Genomic DNA, 19,183 nt, shown 5'->3' with positions numbered 1-19,183 from the left:
ATTACATGTAATATTTTCGACCACCTAAATGCATGTTATTTGTAATTGATTGCAAATATATTACATTTACATTTATTCATTTAGCTGACGCTTTTATCCAAAGCGACTTACAATTGCTATATATATGTCAGAGGTCGCACGCCTCTGGAGCAACTAGGGGGTTAAGTGTCTTGCTCAGGGACACATTGGTGTCTCACAGTGGATTTGAACCCGGGTCTCTCACACCAAAGGCATGTGTCTTATCCACTGCGCCATCACCACCCACGGCTGTAATTTAAATATTACAGTTTAAAATTACATTAAATGCAATTAGTTGAACTTTTGAGTGATATTTTTGAACCACTTAAGTGGGACTTTAGTATATTTTATATGCACTTTGAAATATGATAAATATGTACTTCTCAATAAGCAATTAATGTGAACTGAAATGACATTTAAGTATATTTTAATGTACTTCAATGCTACTTATCTCTGGAAATGAAGTTATAATTTAGTATAGGCTATTTAAAATTTTATTTAAAAAAAACTCTTAATTACCTAGTTACAATCAATACAAACAAAATAAAAACCCACTACATTTGACAAAAATCTCTAAAACAAATACACAAAAATGCTTTTTGCTTATATGCACAAGAAAAACCCAACACTGTACACAGCTGCAGCACTTTAACTGACTTATTAGAAAGAGTCTGTCTCTTACGGGGCTGACAAGACGTGAGACGTGCGGATCCATTTGCAAAGCTTTATTGTAAAACGTGGTCATACAGGCAGGGTCGGGAGACAGCAAACAGGTATGGCAGAGGCAAGACAGAGCAATCCGTGGAACAAGCGAGGGTTGACGATCGGCGTACAATATCCAGACGGCAAGGCAGAGAGATAATCCAATAAACACGGGCAGGGTCAGACTCGGCAAGATAAACAAGGCAAGACTCGGAAAACTAAGACCAGAAAACGCTTCGTAGTGTAGCTAGGCTAGACAATACTCGGCGGTGAAACAGAGAAAGTCCAAGGCTTATAAAGTGTGTGTGTGATGGGTGATAGTTCACAGCTGTGAGTGAAATCAGGGTAATGAGAGATTGGTGCCAGCTGTGTGTAGTAAGTGCAATGTATGATGGGAAATGGAGTTCAATGTGCTGTGTAGTGTGAAAGTCCATGTGGTGAGCGGGTGACCTCTGGTGGTGAATGAATGGAATTGCACGGACCAGATTCGTGACACTGGAGAACAATGCAAAATCAATTACATACAAAAGTACCTAATCTTGCCATCATAGAAAACATCATTCTGTGTGATGTATAAGCCTGTTTCCTCATTGGGGACCTAAAAATGTCCACAAGGCCAAAATTTACTGGTATTACTATCCTTGTGGAGTCATTTGGTCTCCATAACGTATAGGATTACTAACACACAAACACTTAATACAAAAAAAAAAAAAAAATTATCATTCATTAAACAAATAAGACCTTATTATTGTAAAACAATACCAAACTGTGTTAATAGTACCCCCGGTTTCACAGACAAGGCTTAAGACCAGCCCCAGACTAAAATGTAATTCTGAGCTGTTTCGACTAAAAGAAACTTGCACTGACTGATCTTTAAACATATCAGTGTCTTTGTTTTGTCCTAAGATGCACACGAGTAATGTTTTTTCTAAGGCATGTTAATGAAAATGACTTAAATGTCCTAATTGAACTATGGCCTAATCTTGGTTGTGAAACCAGGCCATAAATTCTCAAGCCTTTACTAGCACCAACATTAAACAGGACCAAAAGGTTTCTTCTAAAATCTTACTCCAGCATTAGTGAATGCAAGTTTGACTAAATAAATAAAGTTTTTTTTCTTGGAAAGTTTTTTTTATAAATATGGAAGGGATTATTTCTAAAATAGTAATGTTTGTCCTGCATATTACAATAATTTATGGCCGCTTCGCTTAATTTAGTCATGGTTAAATTTTTAAGCATCCATCAGTGCGAATGAGTGCTGTAATTGAGGAGAAAGACAACAGGCTTATGGACCACAAAACCAGTCATAAGGGTCCATTTTTTTAAAATTGAGATTTATACACCTTCTGAAAGCTTAATAAGCCTTCCATTGGTGTGTGGTTTGTTAGGATAGGACAATATTTGGCTGAGATAAAACTATTTGAAAATCTGGAATCTGAGGATGCAAAACAATCTAAATAGGCCTATTGAGAAATCACCTTTAAAGTTGTCCAAATGAAGTTCTTAGCAATGCATGTTACTAATCAAAAATAAAATTTTGCTATATTTGCGGTAGGAAATTTACAAAATATCTGCATGGAACATATGTCTTTACTTAATATCATATAATGATTTTTGACATAAAAGAAAAATTTATAATTTTGACCCATACGATGTATTGTTAGCTATTACTACAAATATACCCTACTTATGACTGGTTTTGTGGTCCAGGGTCACATAATTTACCGGTAAATTAATGACAAAGTTTTTCAGTAAAAAAAAAAAAAATTAAATAAAAAAATACTACTATCACAATTTTAAAATTAAAATTTTAGTCAGAGACATTATTCTCTAATAAAGTGTGGAGGGCTAAAGACAGGCAGATGTACAGTCAGTATACCAGATAAGAATTTGTTGGTTTCTTACATATCCATTCACAGACAGTATGGCTAGTGGGTGTTAATGGACGGGAATCCACCGCTACACACCTGGACGGCACTGATTGCGTCATGACGTATGCGTCATTGTTACATGACCACACCCTTCTCTGAGGCCCTGTGTCACGCAGCTCGCAAGGTAGAAAGCAAACAAGTTAGCAAACGGCTGTTAGTGTTTTACCCTCAGAGCCCGCATTAAGGATTTACAAGTTTAATTTCGTTACCCTTCAGGGACAGAGGAAGCCAAATGGGAATATTTTACTCAGAGGTGAGTAACTCCTTTGAAACGTGTCTTCATCTTCCTTTCTTTAGAAAACAGCTGACTTGGCTCATATAACTGATGATGATTATGATAATCCACTGATCGTGTTATGCTAAATTTAATCTCTAACAACTTAATGAGTTTCGTTTCAACATAATGTTTTCTACTGACTAAAAAAAATAATTGCTTATTTTAACTTTTGAGCCACGCCAATGCCAAATAACTGTCCTCTTCTCAGACACTTTATCACACAGTTTCACATTGTACCAGAGAATCATATTTTTCTTTTTCTTTTTTTATGGCACTGCTGTTGTTATTTTCATTATGGTGTGACCTTCTAGATCTTCAGCCCTTAAAATACATATGTTTACTTGTCTGTGAAAAGGCAAATACTTTACTGTTTATGTAACTTTATGTAAAGTGTTTGTTTTTAAAGGGTGTGTTTGTGTGTTACGTTATCTGTCATGCTTAGGATGTCACCAGACTTGTTTTGCTCATGCTGATATAAAGCCATGTTTCAGGCCAAAATCACATGCCACCTTAATTATACTTTAGTTGTCAGTCTTATTAAATGTTTTAGGCATAGGATAATTAATTGTTTCATGTGCTTGTTTCTAATCATATTTTGTGCTACTTTCTTTCCATAGCCAATGTGTCAGGCAGCTTATGACGATGACATCCACAAGTTGCAAAAACTGATCTCAAAAGATCCCAAAAATTTAAATGTTCGAGATGAAGGAACGGGAGACACACCGATCATAGCCGCCTGTAGACAGGGACACCTCAGGACTGTCAAATACCTTCTAGATTACAATGCAAATGTGTCTATTAGAAATAAGGTATTGCATAAGTGAGAAGACTGAATATAGGCCTTTTTGAATCCTGCTTATCGTAATATTGCTGCAGTTGTTGTTATGAGTCTAATGCACAATGATTCATTTGTTTTTCTGACTCACCCTGTGGTACATTTTTATTAATGATTGTTTATTTTGTGCGGTCAACTTGCTTGTTTAAACATATCTATGTGTGTGTTCTTCCTTTAGAAAGATAGGACTTGTTTGCACTATGCCACGAGAAGAACATTTTCCTTCCTGGACTACTTGATGATTGCCATATTAATGCCGATCTTGTTAATTGGTTATCTTATTATGGTAGGTTATCCCTCAGTCATGGCATTTCTGGAAGAGACTAGTTACTGTCTGAAAAAAAATTTAAATTGAAAATTAATTTTTACCTGTTGAGATCAGGTGTTTCCCTGAGATTAGTGTACAGGAATAGAAAGTGTTTTGTGGTGTTTTATATGTGTTCTTGTCGATCACTTATGTAATCTGACTTAAATGTATGACTGATCTAAATTTGTTTAATTAGACAATATTAAAGCATTGCACATTTTATCTCTCAAAAGGAAGAGAAGCAAAGAAAAAATGTGAAATTGATGGAGCTTCTGTTGGCCACTAAGGTGGAAGTAAATGCTGTAGACTATGTAAGTAGAACAGTCATAACATTTTGTTTTTTCAGTGGGAAATTAGGTAAGAAATAATTATCATGCTAAAAAGGATGTTCATGGTATAATTTGTGCAGCTTTGCTTTTTTCAGAAGGGGAACACAGGACTTCACTATGCATGTCAAAGAAAAAGTCAAAGGATCATTCCATTGTTACTGGAGAAAAATGCAGATGTTTCAGTACTGAACAAAGTAAGTTAATTATTTATAGCAAGTATTTCAACATGAACTTCTACTGTATATAGAGATCCGCAATCTTACTGAATAAGATCCTTATTAAAGTAACGGTAAAAATGTTTATCTCTCTACACAGTAGATAAGGTGAAAATGAAGAAAGTAGTGACAGGTGACAGACAGGTGTTGCACTGTATTTAGCAGCAAACCATTATTTTAATGTCAACTGAGAACTTGGTAAGGGAATGTTAATTGTAACTGAAAGTAATAAAGTGTTTTAGAGAAATTACATTTGCTGAGACTGACAGGATTTGAAACTGGTGTTGATCTGTGATGTGAAACAAGCATTTTTTTTCTGTTAAACACATTGTGTGACTCTTTTAATAGTTTGACATGTTGTTTCTGTCTTCACAGAATCATGAAACCCCACTAGATATTGCAAAGAGACTACAGTTCCACAAAATTGTTGCAATGTTAACAAAATCAATGTGAGTATTAATAGATGACATGAGAGAAGAGACTTGTTTCATGTGCAGCAGCAGTGGGGTCCTTTACAATTCACCAGCTGAGTTTAAGATTGGGTTTTCACCAATTGTCACAATTTTTTACACTTTGAACCGCACATTGTTGCACTTGATGTTATAAGACATGCATTTCTTAGATGAAAGATGTATTTAAGCATATTTGATTTAGTTTTTTCATTTGATTACTCATTTGTGTTGTTGATTTTCTTATATTGTATATTGATCATTTAATGTACTGTATATGTATTTTCAGTTTGTTTTAAAGTATTAAAGTTTGTGTTTTTTATCACTGTAAGATTTCAAATGGATTTGGATTGTGTCAAACTGTTGGTTTAAAAGTTAAACCTCTCATTAAGCAAAATTACTTTTTGTATGCATATTTTCTGCATCAATGTATGTTTATTTCCAGTCATGTTTTACAAAATCAGTCTATTACGTGACAAGGCCACAAGACAGGTCATGAAATACTACAGTATAGTGAGATTGAGGATGTAGTGGTTAGTAAAAGCTAAAGTAAAAAAAAAAAACATTAAGTGCATGTCCTTTGAAAGACATTAAAAGGCAACCCCTGGTCATGAGTGTAAAACTCTGTCTCTGGGTAATGTCTCAAAGGCTTAGCTCAGTTTGTAATATCAAATTTACATTCACAAATTGCAGATTCGGTTGCCAGCACCTCAAACAAATGGGTTCATCTGCTTACAGAAAGAATAAACAAAGAGATACAGAAGTATTAGCTCAAGCTCAAGGAATATTTAAAAAACTGCTGATAAAACTTGCTTCTCTATCAAAATGTCTCTTCACACATTCTCCCTCAACATTTCGATCATTTTGTTGTACATCTCTTGTGGGGCATCCAAACCCCAGATGAAATCCAGGTGCTCCCAGTGTTTAATGTCACGGTGGTACACCAATTTGGGTATCTGTGTTAGCAGTAGAGCCACGTCCTGAGGATCTGCCAGAGTGTCCTGTCCACCAGACCACAAGGCTGTGGGTACTGTCATGTCCCGCACGTTGTACAGGGGAGGGGTCGACTGATAATGGAGAAGCAGGAAGAGACATTAACACTTCAAGCACTGCTCAGTTCTGACTCAGAGTGACAGCAAACATGACACGTTCATCCTCATGAGAGTATTTAAAAAATGCCCTAGATAAGCAAGTTGGTATAGTTAGTGGTGAAACTAGCTTAAAGGGAAATTATGTTGTCATTTAGTCATCGTTTCCAAACCTGTATGACTTTGTCTCTTCTGTGGAACACAAAAGAGGATACAGTATTTTGAAGAATGTTGGTAACTAAACAGTTTCGGTTTTGGAAGTCAGCAGGAGGCTGTTTGGTGTTCAGCAGAAGAAAGCAATGTGTATATATACATGAGGGTGTGTAAATGATAACAGCCTTTTAATTTTTGGGTCCCTTTAAGGGCAGAAATAGTCAAGTCCTCAATGTTACCTGATTATAATGTGCCATATTTCCAGCTTTTCCATAATCATATGCCATAAGCTTACTGGATTTCACAGCCTGTATAAAGAATACAAGAAATGTATTTAAGAACAGGTAAAATTAAGTAAAATGTTCAGATGTTTGATAGTGCCTTTTGTATCAAAGAGCAGTCTTTGTGTTGCTTTAATTGGAGCATGTTGGTATTTGTTGGATCAGTGTGAACATGGCAGTTGTTTCTTAACATAAATCCAACAGACATCTATGCATTTTTTGAGTTACTCCCGTTTGGTGGGGCAGTGTGAACCAGCCCTATGACATACAGAGTAAGGTGTAGTCTGCATTTAATTATCTTTACAAGGAATTGCTGCAACGTAGAATTACAGTCTTACTGAATTACTCAGCGTTTTGCCATATCTACAAAGGTTGTGTTCACAATGGAGTCCTGTCCATCCACTTTAAAGTTTCCAAATAGTGGCAATGATAATATATATATATACACACACTATATTGCCAAAAGTATTGGGTCACCCCCTTCTAATGAACGTGTTTGACTACTTTAATAATTAATGTTAAAGCATATAATGATATTCTAGGGAATTGTGTGCTTCTAATTTTATAGCAACAGTTTGGACAGGACCCTTTTCTATTCTAACATGACAGTGCCTCTGTGTATAAGACACGGTTCAAAAAGACATGATTGATTCAGTCAGTGTGGAAGAACTTGACTGGTCTGCAGAAAGAATTGGTATATATATATATATATATAGAGAGAGAGAGAGAGAGAGAGAGTGCATTTGAGAACACATGCAAGGCAATGTGGTCGAGCAGGTGCAAAACGTCCCTATTGAAACACCTCAATGCTTCTCTGCTCTGTCACTTCACACTGATATTTCACTCTGAGACAGATTAAGGAACTGTTGCAACTTCTGGTGGTTGTGTTTTCACTCATTTTGAGGAAATAATGTGGAGATGTTTTAAAATGTATTGCAGGTGGAGAGGGACATTTCATAAGGCACATAGAAACTGGGTTTTTTTTTTTTGTAATTTTTTTTTTACCTGAGCCCAATGAACCATGTTCTGGACTGAGGTTCCTGCTGGGCAGTGTGTTGTGTACACAGGTGTTCTGCTCTGAAAGAGAGATGAAGGAACTCGTGAAGGAACATTCTCAAATTCACTGACATTAAAATGCATGATCTAACAAAGCGAGTGCTATACCATGTTCAGGTTCTTCTCATCAAAACCACAGAGAAGAAAGAAGACGTTCCCGCACAGCACACTCAAAGGCTTTCTGCTGCAGAACTCAGTGGCAAAAAACTTAATCAACTCATTCTGAGGAAAGAAGTCCTTTCGTCCGAAGAGATCCTATAAATGTAAAAAAAAAAAATGTAGAACATATTATTCTAAAAAATTATCATCATAGGTGTAAATAACCTTAAAAAATATAAACTCACTTCCATGACCTTCATTTGTAAGGAAAACACTTTTTTATTGACTACTGATTAATTTTGAATGTGTAAAAGAGTTTAGATATTAAGGCATCACAAGAGCAAAAGAATACAGTATGTAATACATATATAATTAAAATGTGTAATTTAGAATACACTATTTTATCCAATATTTGGCAGCTGCCTAGGTAGGCAACATAGTAGTTTTCTAGTTTCTGGAACAAAATGCTCACCCAAATGAGAAACTCTGGAATAACAGACAATTTGCTCATGGGGCTTTTGGTCAACCCCACTGTGGCGACAGGAGCCAGAGCAAAGAACATCTTGATTTTGCTGGCCAGCTCCGGCATTGTGGAGAAAGCAATGAACGCTGAGAAGCAAGAATAGGAAGTTATGCATCAACATTTCAAGAAGAAATACATATATAATATAAAATAATATGTGACCCTGGACCACAAAACCAGTCTTAAGTGTCAATTTTTCGAAATTGACATTTAAACATCATCGGAAAGCTGAATAAATAAGCTTTCCATTGATGTATGGTTTGTTAGAATCTGACAATATTTGGCCGAGATACAACTATTTCAAAATCTGGAATCTGAGGGTGCAAAAAAAATCTAAATATGAGAAAATAACCTTTAAATTTGTCCAAATTATGTTCTTAGCAATGCATATTACTAATCAAAAATGAAGTTTTGATATATTTATGGTAAGAAATTTACAAAATATATTCATGGAACATGATCTTTACTTAATATCCTAATGATTTTTGGCATAAAAGAAAAATGGATAATTTTGACCCATACAATGTATTTTTGGCTATTGCTACAAATATACCCCAGCGACTCAAGAATGGTTCTGTGGTACAGGGTCCCATATATAAATAAATGTACTATAAATATAAAAATATATTAGGCTTGGAATCACATCATGCATAGCAAAAAGTGTGAAGTACTGTAGCTGCTGAGCTGTGAGATATTCCCACACGATACCGTATGATAATGCATTTGTCTACTGTCAGTGTGAGAAGATGCATAATGCACAACACATCTCTGAGCATATTTTGTAGACCAGTGATTTGATGAATAGCAGATCAAAATAATAAATCACTCTAAAATGCTTAGAGAATATGTGATACCTATAGTGGTTCCCTGGGAATGGCCCACATAAAAGATTTGCTCCTGGCCAGTGGTCTTTGTAATGAAGTTTATCACTGCAGGAAGATCCTTCTTAGCCAGTTCATCATGACTGGCTCACACACAAACACAAAAACAAAAAAACATTTTTTTTTTAGTTCTGTATTCTGGCTGATATATTATCAACCCAACAGAGAATTCCAAAGAATAAGAACTAGATCTGCATTTCCCGAAGGAAATACCAAAGTATGCAAGGCAAAAACAAGAGTAATGTCAAAATTTTAAGTATGACTAGGTTTCAAGCTCTGCACACAAGTATCAGCTGAAAAGAGGAAATAAATGCTTGAATAAATACAAGGAAGACTTACAAGAAAAATATTTATATTTCATGTAAACTGCTCTTTTGAAATTAAAGAACCCTGAAAAAATTTATCACAGTTTACACAGTTTTATCTTAAATGTCTTAAAAAGTAAAAAGGTTGGTTTTTGATGAGAAAGTGTAAACCACATGCTAAGCGCTTTCATAAAAATGTTGTTCTTGTACCTGAACTGCCAGTATTCTTTCTGTTTAGGGTCAAGGCTGACATGTTTTCTGGACCAGGTGTTCCCACGGCTGTTGCCTATCCACACATCAAATCCAGCATCGGCTAACAAGAAGCCCAGGCTGGTGTTGGGCAGGTTTGTCACCCAATTACTTCCAGCAGCAAGAAGACCATGTTGGAGGAACACTACGGGCTTGGCTTCTGAAATATGAATTAAGAGACCAAAAAAATGTCACTTCAGTGGATGTAAATTGAATCAAATATACTCGTATTTATTTTTAGAGATTACATGTTTAGCCAGCAGAGGGAGTATGTGCATTAGCTTTATACTGATAATGCCATTCTTTCTTTTTTGGGAACTTTATTGTGAATATCTTTCAGAAACAGGATGTGAGCTGGTCCTCTTAGTAGCACAAACAGACCTTGAGCTGATAGCATTGTTTGACTTCATACCAGCCATTCCTTCTACCCCCCTCAAACCCTGCAATTCGCACAGCAAGACTTTGGAAGTGGTGTGGAGCTGGAGACTTTACATTTTACATAACTGCAGAATAATCCAAGGGGAGCAACTGCACAATGAGTCAGATTGGTTTTATAGGAAATGAAGTTCAAAGGAAATCACTGCTTCAGACCTAATATATGAATCTGTTTGTGCTGATTGTGAGAAATTTAATACAATTTTCAGGAAAAGTTTCATTTAAATGACTCGAGTCATCAAGCAAAAAAATCATATATTTTTTCTTACACCTTGAATACAAGTGAGTGTACACATCTTAGATATTATTTTCCTTTTAAATATATTTTTAAATGTAAAAACTTGTTTTTACAAATATGATCAATTATTAATCTTAATCCTGCCTTCTCATAAAACTCAAATTCTCTGATATTTTAAGAGACTAATACGCTGTCATGGGGTTTCTAATTGTTTGTTGCAGTACATGATTTGATTTGGCAGACAAGGTTTTTCTAATATTAATTATGAGTGAAGCAATTTTGTTAAAAATCACAATTTTATCTAATAATAAAACCAATAATCATCTTTTTAAAAGATGACCCTGGCATTTTTACTCCAAAGTTGTTACGGAAGAGTTGTATTAAAGTCACTGTGTGTACGGATTGCCTTTTGAAAGTGTTTTTGAATGAATTACTAGATCTGGAGAAAAGAACGAGAGTGTATTTTCTCACTAGGTGCTAAAAAGTATTGTCATTCCTTGGTGTTCTTTCGTGCCATGCAGCACAGTGTCTCGTGTGACTTGGAGAACTGGGACAGCAGGAAATGAGTTGCATATCCCATGTGCCACCTCAGAGCTTCAGTGCTTCTCACAACCAACGTCACACCACTCAGCACCAGCCATCCACTAAAAACAAACAGCTTGATGGCTCTTTACTTATCATATTTCTGAATTTATTATTAACGTTTACCAGTTCTCTGCACACACAGCTTTAAGATCACCATAAAGCAAAAACGTCTCACAGGGTTTGTCTTGTTAACGTGGTCTTCAAAATTCCCCGTCTTCCTGATTAAGTACGGTTATAAATGTACAGAACAGATTTCCACACGTTCATTTGCATAAACCAATTTTATTCTGAAGGTCAAACAGAAGAACGCAGCCAACAACGCTCTTAATCTAATACAATGAGTGAAAAGCAAAGATGCACAAGGCCAAAGTTTCTCAAAGGCCCTCAAATCCTCCAGCAGAGGGATTTGTGTCGGGGAAATGTATTCTCATTTAGAAAAACATGAGACATTGTGTTAGCACAGCGAGGGAGAGTGGAAGCTGATGTATCGCTGTTGAATTGGTTTTCCGCTCCAGTGGCATCCCTGGCGAGATTAGTGTGACAGCATGAGCTTTAGAGATCTCTCTGCTCATTAATGAAATATGGGGAGCGCTAAATATCAAACTGAATACTGATTCCAGAAGCACTATTGTACAGGGCCGAGAATATTAACACCATAATAACACTCATCTGAAATTAACCGATTTCAGCCTGATTTATCATCACAGAGATTCCTTTGTTTTTCAGCTGATAACGTCATAGCTGGTATTGATTTATTCTACAGACACCTACAATAATACTTGCTGATACATACAAAAAATTGATCAATGGCAGATATTTAGTTTTATACTATTTTTTCTAAATAATTTAAAAATAAAACTGTTAACTAATCAAATGTATTATAGTCCATATAAATTAAGCATCACAAAATTTTAAAGTAAAATGTGAAAAATTATATTCATTTTAAGATTCATTTTGCTGAAGATAAAATTTACTTGTGATTTTTAATTAAGTGTTTTTTATATATTGTTATATATACACTCCCCTCCAAAAGTATTGGGACAGTGCGGCCAATTCCTTTATTTTTGCTGTAGACTGAAAACATTTGGGTTTGACATCAAAAGATGAATATCAGACAAGAGAATTACATGCCGGCGTTTATTTCCAGGTATTTACATCTGGATCTGACACACAACTTAGAAGATATCACCTTTAGTTTGAACCCACCCATTTTTCATAAAATGTACAAAAATCAACTTTGTGTTTCAAGTTTTTCCGCAAGTAATAAAAGTATGAAAAACAGTAAACAAGTTTCACCCAAATTTAATTTGTCTTTTAATTAATGAAATTTAAACATAACATTTTTTTGGTAAATAAAGGAAATTTACTATTAAAATAAAAATATGGAAGAAATATAGTGTGATTATTTCTTTAAAAAATAAAGATTTATTAGTTTTTTCAACAGTAGTAATAGTATCACATACATTCTACTAAATAATAGCAATATATTTCTGGCACAATGTCTTTAAGATAAACTTGTATTTTGACGGGTCCGTCCGCATTTTCTGCATTGCGTAAATCATAGGGCCGTATGTGTCAAGAACCGGGTTGACCGGGTACACCAGTACTTAAAAAAACCTGGTCCTGTGACGTTTTCATTTTTTTCGACTTGACTTGGTACCGAAGTACCGGGTCTTTTGATAACACTACTCCCAATATAAAACAAGAAAATAACACTAACTAAATTAATTTATGAAACAGGATCTTCTAACCTCACACCATCACAAGAGGTCATGAGCTCTTGATATTCATGGGAAGAAAACCCTAAGAAGACATCATGTGTGGGTTGCGTTATACGAGCGTGTTACAGGAGGTCCTCCTCCATACAACACTGACTCATCTAAAACCACTTCTCTCCCCTCTTTAAATTACTACGTGACTATTAAAAACCACGGGATGTTAAGATGTTAAGGTTCAGCTGTTCATGTGACAGTGTATGTCTCATAATGGCTTCACAAGTGAACCAGTGAATGTGAGAATTCAGAGTTCATCTTACAGACATTATTCCTCTTTCAGACGGCCACTTTAGTGAGGACAAAAAGCTCCCATCTTTAATAATTCACGCTAACCCAAGCCATACAGAAACATAAATGGGCTCATTCAAATCTTTTGGCACGCCAGCTCAAACCTTTACCTTGTTCATCCTTGTTTTTGACCCCATGTGGGATTCGGTTGACGCTCAGGATGTACTCATCCTCAGTGACCACTTCAAATTCTTCAGCTGGGTAGCCCCAGTGTCTGATGATCTCACTCTACAAGAGACAAACACAATGGTGAGCAATGGGCAAAGTCCATGAGAAGCATGACAGCATGGAGAAATCAATAGAAACACACCTCCATGTAAGATAAATGAGATTAAATAGGACAGCAAACACATTCCTTCTCTCTTTAGACTATGCAACACTTCAAAATAGCACAAGTATTGTTCTATTCCAATGAAAGCAGTATAATGTCATCCATTTGAAGCAGAAATATAAGATCTAAGGATTTTTTAAGAATAGCTACATTTCTTCTTTGCTAAGGTCTACAATAAATGTCATCAACGTGGCAGTATTTTAAAATGTAATGAAAATAGAAAACACCAGTTCAGCTTAAATTCTTAGTTTAGTCATTTGTCTTTTCAAGAGCACAATTATTTCAGCTGTATGGTGTCACACTGCTCCTCCTCCTCCAGATATGAGATAAATTATCATCAGAGACTTCAAAGAAACTGTGTGAGCTTGTTGGTTCCAGGCCTGCCATGCAATCTCCCCATGCATAATTAAAGGCTCTGCAATTTCCCACTCCCCTTGGGTCTACTGTCTGCTCATTGTACTTTAGGCCACTTAAGGATAAACCCACTGCTGGCTCAACACACATTATGGAGAGAGTAAGCACTGGGGGATGTGCTTCTCTCTCTCTCTCTCTCTTTCGCTCTCTCTTCTTCTCGTATTCGTCCTTTTTTCATGTTGAAATAGTGTGTGTTGGAAACAATAAATATTTTGTGCACTTCTGCGGAGTGAAAATGCAAAAGGAAAGTATGATGAAATGCAGAATGTGACCAACTACTGAAAATATGGACAACAAGCTCCTTTCTACATTATTCATTCATTCACTTTTTAGCAGTCCAGCATAGCAACACTTAACTAATAGGTATTTACACACTTTAAAAATTACACACTTCACTTTTCTTATGTAGTTTTTTTCCCCCAGTAAATCTTCTCTCTGATCATGTATAGACTTCTCCAGCCATTCAGTCCACTTATACACTTCCAATTACTTTCAATTGCCTGCAAGCTGACATTCAGATCTGCCTCCATCCAATCAACAACTGATGCATAGAACCAACCCCCTGCCCAACATTTTTCCTTTTCTAATATTCTTTTTCACTGAGATATACATCACAATCCAAATATCTGTTACTACTTTTGTTACATCGTGACTTTGAAGGGAAGGTTCACCCAAAAATAAAAAATCTGTAATTTTTTAAATCATCCTGTACATTTTTATGTTTTCTTTGGAAAACAAAATGATTATTGCATGGCTTCAGAAAATATGGAATATGGTGTACAAGTCATATGGATTGTCTTTTTTTATACCTATGGATCTAGACAGACATTGCCACTAAAAACTGTTATTGTATGGAAAAGAACTGTGTACAGAGTATTTAAATTCTCCCATCAAGATCAAATGAAGAAATATATATTTCTTGAATATATGTTTGGGTAAACACTTCTTTTAAGCCCAAGTGACAAATTTTGAAGGCTCAATAGTCTCCTTGTGAAAGCAAGTAGGTGAAACACAGTGTTTAAAAACCAGTTATTGTATTAAAACCAACAAATCACCGTCTTATCAGCATTTCTGCAAATGGTTACTTGGCCTGTGCAAATTGTCAAACAATGATTATGAGATATCATTATTTAAACCAAGAAATCTTGTTTCATATCTAACCAAACATGAAAGTGCAAGAATGTCACTTAGAGTGCAATTTCCTTTCAGAGTCCGTGGGAAAATATGTTACATAAAGCTAATATCAATTATGAAAAATAAAAATAGCTGAACTGGTGAATTATGTTTCTCTTCCCTGTTTCACATACTGAAAAAAATATAATTTGAAACACTTATGAACCAAGATCTAACCCTAATAAAAAAAAAAAAACATAAATAAAAAATGCTATAATTAACTTAAAACACATTTATTCCATACTAAGTATGATGATGATGATGTACTTTAAACCATTAACATATTTATTGAAATATCACTTAAGACTTATACAAAATGATTTCTTTATTGCAGATTGCACTTAACATTTCTTAATATTAAGCCTAAAATGTGTTTTAATATCACATTGTATAAGGATTGTGATTTCAGATATCAGTTTTTAAATGCAAGATATTTAAAGTGTACCCGAAGTATACTTTCATTAGTTCCACAATCAAATACTTCTAAGTATATTTTTATTTGGTCTTCAACACTACTTCCGCACAATTAAAGTGCATTAAGAACAAAATTTGTTTTTACAATTTAGCAGACTTTAAGTATACCAAAAGTACAACAGGGTATTTTTATTAAGCACATACAGGTAAATATGTAAATGTATTTCAAATACATTTTAGTATTTTTTTTCCCACTAGGGGAATATTCACTTTTACAAGTGTATTCAGCTTCCAAGAGCCACACTGAATCATGGAAGGACAAAGTGCAAAATGTATTTTCTTATAGAGATGGTCAACTAATGAATCCACTTCTCTTTAGAGCATGTGACAAAAATGTAGTGCAAAGTTCACTTAATAAGACATGACATTCAAAGGTCACCTAAAGCAGTAAAAGCTAGAAAAATTGACATTTTTGTCTACATGGTGCATTTTATGTACGTCTGTTATGCTGTTATAAAAATCTCATTGATTTACATTACAAGCTATGAGAATTTCATCTTATTTTTTGGCCATATATAACAACATCTGCACCAAATTGCATCATTTTTTCTTAGCTTGGGTTTATGAATAAAATTGATGTCTTTTTCTACTTTGAGCACAAGCTCTATATTCACACTATATTACAATTCAGTGATTTGTAATATAGTAAACTACTGAATTGTTGACTTTGTTGGATGTCATTGCGATGTGATTAATGGAAAAAAAGTAACCCAATTTACCTGAATTTATTCTCTGGCGTTTTAGCACTTATTGACAACTTGCTGGACAGTAGTGAAGAACACTAATTGCAGCTTATTACATGTTATTTTTAGCTACTGGCTACTTACAATGTTCATATTTACTTCAGGGTCCAGTCCAGTCTTGTCCTCAACAGGCGGCCTGCACTGAATGAGCCCAAATGTAAGCAGTACCAGAGACAACACCAACCACGACATCTTTCTGTCAAACATTCACAAACAGTGAATTAACATACGAAAATTAACCATGGTCTTACCACAAATAAAACCAAAACACCATGGTTATTATATATAACCACAAATTAACTATGGTTTTGCTACACTAACCATAGTTTAACCATGGTATTTGTAGTAAAACTGTGGTTATACAAATGGCAATCAATACGCCAAAAAAAAAAAACACTTTTACTACAATAAAACCATAGTTAATTTTGTAAGGGTGGGTCTACCAAGAAACACTAAACTAAACCATTGTTAAAAAAGCTATGCTAATCTTCAGCAGCAATAGATTGTTTAGTGTTGCTCAACATGTAAGGATACATAACATGAAAATATAGCTAAATCTTTGTTCAGAAAAAACAAACTGAACATCACTACTATACTTTATCTCATGAGAGCAGGAATCAAATACAAAAATTTGTTTGGAAAATGCTTACTTTTTTAAAAATGTAAACATTTATGTCACCAGAAGACATTGTATAAGGTAGGTTATTACATGTGTTTATGCACATTACAGTTAAAGCGAGGTTTAAATGTTTCATTTTACAACCCTTTGTGTTCACAAAACGAAAGCACGCAGCACATCTGAATGGGTTTGAATGACAGGTAACCAAGCCAATGCATTTGACAAAATAGTTAACTTAGTCGCTGCAAACAAAACGTATAAATCACACCTTCATCTTAACACACTTCACTGTACAGTAAATTCGTTTATTGCTAATTAATTGAGTCGCAACAAAGTAATTCCTTGCAGCTCATTAATAAACAGGATCGTTTTAAGCTGATCGAGACTAATGATCTGATGGAGTGTGTTTATTAAATGGTTATAAGCACCGAATAACGAAAAAATACAAGCTTATTTAGTGAAACTCACCCAACTTCTGTTGAGACCTCCATCAAAGTGAGGAGCCTCAGCTGACCACACACTGATCACGATCAAAATGCATCAGCTGACAATGACACCATGACCTGATCACTGTTCTTGGACGCCTTTAATCAATCAGTGCCCCTCCCGAAGAAGTGCCATTCATTTCTGTAATAGCTGCTTTCTTCCAAGAACTTAGAACTTATAAAATTATAACTTGTGCATTGCAATATTAAATATTTTAAATTGCTGTAAATACAGCATACATTATAAATACATTTGAGTTCTTCAATGTACCTGTAAAAATTGCAAATAACTTTATTATTATTTTTCTGTTTGGACATGTTGTGCATAAACATCAGTCAAATATTAAAAAACGAAGGGAATGTTTTGGTTGGCCAACTCAAACGTTTCAGCCTTTAATAATTCTTAAAGGGACAGTGTGCTAAATCGTGTGTGCTCTTCAAACGAGCAAGATCGCTTTGTTATTTTACATAAGCAGTTTTTATGTACCTTTTCTAAAAATGTCTCGAGTTCTAATAGTTGGTGCTGGACTTACAGGCAGTTTATGTGCCTGTCTGCTGCGGAGGGAGCTGCCAAACAAAGTAAATATAAGTTAGTCGTGTGGGACAAATCCGGGGTGCAGGTTAGCATCTTATCTGTTTTCACTCACAGAATGTTTATTTTATGTACTGATGTGACATACTTTATTGAGTGGCGGGTGTCTCGTGTGTTTAAATCATTGAATTAGAAGTATGTGCAACAAACTGTCATTCATTAAGGTTAAACACAATTCAAACGCTGCTAAACTGGTGACCTGCTGATGATCTATAAAGGTGGAAAGTCAGCAGACAATAAGCAGATATAATACGAGGTAACTTCAACTTTATTATTGAAAGTTTTCGTCGTCAAATTCCTTATTGACTCTTCGCCTGAAAGAGCAGACTGAGCAAGTCCTCATGGTTTTTCAATGCACGATAAACAATGGAGGTAAGTTTTGGACTTTGTCCTTTGATTGACAGGACAGGCCCATATTGATTAGATTGTGGATGATTAGATGTTAATAAAACAAAATAGTTAGTAATTAATTAATGCCGTTTTTTTACTCAATATTGGTAAAAACTACAAATGTGGTTGGAATACATAATCATACAAGACCAGTGCTTACTGACAATGAAAGGTTTGTACACCAAACAATAAATAAAAAAAATACTCACCCTCATGTCATTCATGCATTCAAAGTCAATTTCACCAAAACTTCCAAAATAGAATTTGAAAGTATTCCATATTGAGCAGCTTAATTCAAGTCTTCTAAAGAGACACATGACTTTAAATGAGGAACAGGTTTAATTTAGGCATTTCTTTACATTTAAACGTTGATCAACATGCAAAGAGAACATCAAATATGTTAAATGGAAGATCAAACATTCTTGTTTTGGTTTTGGAACAATTCTAGTAGTTTTTAAATCAAGTATTTGGCCTGTATTTTGGAAATAATAATAAAAAATCCCCAAAATATAAGCATACACAATGTTTTTTGCATAAGCATTTTTATTGCAGTTAATTTAGGTTTTTCATATTATTTACACAATATAGGCTATATATGAGAAATTAAGTTTATCATAGACAAAGTGAGCTGCTCTGAGGAGAATTAGTTTTTTAAAGCTCACTTCTATAGATCAGTGCTGAACTGCACTGTGGGCCTCTAAATACTGAATGCCTTTATAAGTGTTTTACTAGGGCTAATGAGATGTAGAAATATCCCAAGACCATGAAGAAGAGTGTTCTGACATGAATGTGTCTGACTTTTAGCCTTTCAGCTTTTTTGCAAAGGCAAGTCAAAATGTTCTTGGATACTTAATTATATTGGTATTATCTCTTACAATGTTTTAAAATGTTCCGAAACTCAATTATAAATATCAACATAATAAAGGAGAAAACACAATGTTAT

The 19,183-nt window shown here is 34.8% G+C and overlaps 2 protein-coding genes across 3 annotated transcripts; one reads left to right on the top strand and one right to left on the bottom strand.

Moving 5' to 3' along the window:
• The first annotated feature begins 2,722 nt into the window (after positions 1–2,722).
• Positions 2,723–5,456, top strand: LOC306851915 (ankyrin repeat domain-containing protein 22-like). Of its 2 annotated transcripts, none has more exons than XM_079388423.1 (6): positions 2,723–2,904; positions 3,546–3,737; positions 3,942–4,049; positions 4,304–4,381; positions 4,480–4,593; positions 4,990–5,400. In XM_079388423.1, exons 1-6 carry the CDS (start codon positions 2,884–2,886, stop codon positions 5,065–5,067), a joined length of 591 nt encoding a protein of 196 aa, XP_079244549.1. In that variant the 5' UTR covers positions 2,723–2,883; the 3' UTR covers positions 5,068–5,400. The 2 variants fall into 2 exon arrangements, with proteins under 2 accessions (XP_079244549.1, XP_079244550.1); XM_079388424.1 differs by having other exon boundaries at positions 2,731–2,904; positions 4,495–4,593; positions 4,990–5,456.
• A 4-nt stretch (positions 5,457–5,460) lies between these two features.
• On the bottom strand, positions 5,461–17,366 carry LOC306851908 (lysosomal acid lipase/cholesteryl ester hydrolase-like). Its single transcript, XM_079388412.1, has 10 exons — positions 17,242–17,366; positions 16,239–16,350; positions 13,130–13,247; positions 9,660–9,870; positions 9,118–9,227; positions 8,213–8,349; positions 7,750–7,896; positions 7,591–7,662; positions 6,544–6,612; positions 5,461–6,130 (listed from the first exon to the last, which is right to left on the bottom strand). The coding sequence occupies exons 1-10, from the start codon at positions 17,262–17,264 to the stop codon at positions 5,897–5,899; spliced, it is 1,233 nt and encodes a 410-aa protein (XP_079244538.1). The 5' UTR covers positions 17,265–17,366; the 3' UTR covers positions 5,461–5,896.
• Positions 17,367–19,183: the final 1,817 nt, after the last annotated feature.

Source organism: Barbus barbus, assembly GCF_936440315.1.
Source record: "Barbus barbus genome assembly, chromosome: 32".
Lineage (NCBI taxonomy): Eukaryota > Metazoa > Chordata > Actinopteri > Cypriniformes > Cyprinidae > Barbus > Barbus barbus.
Note: the sequence above shows the minus strand (reverse complement) of the source record. Positions and strands in the feature narration are given on the sequence as shown.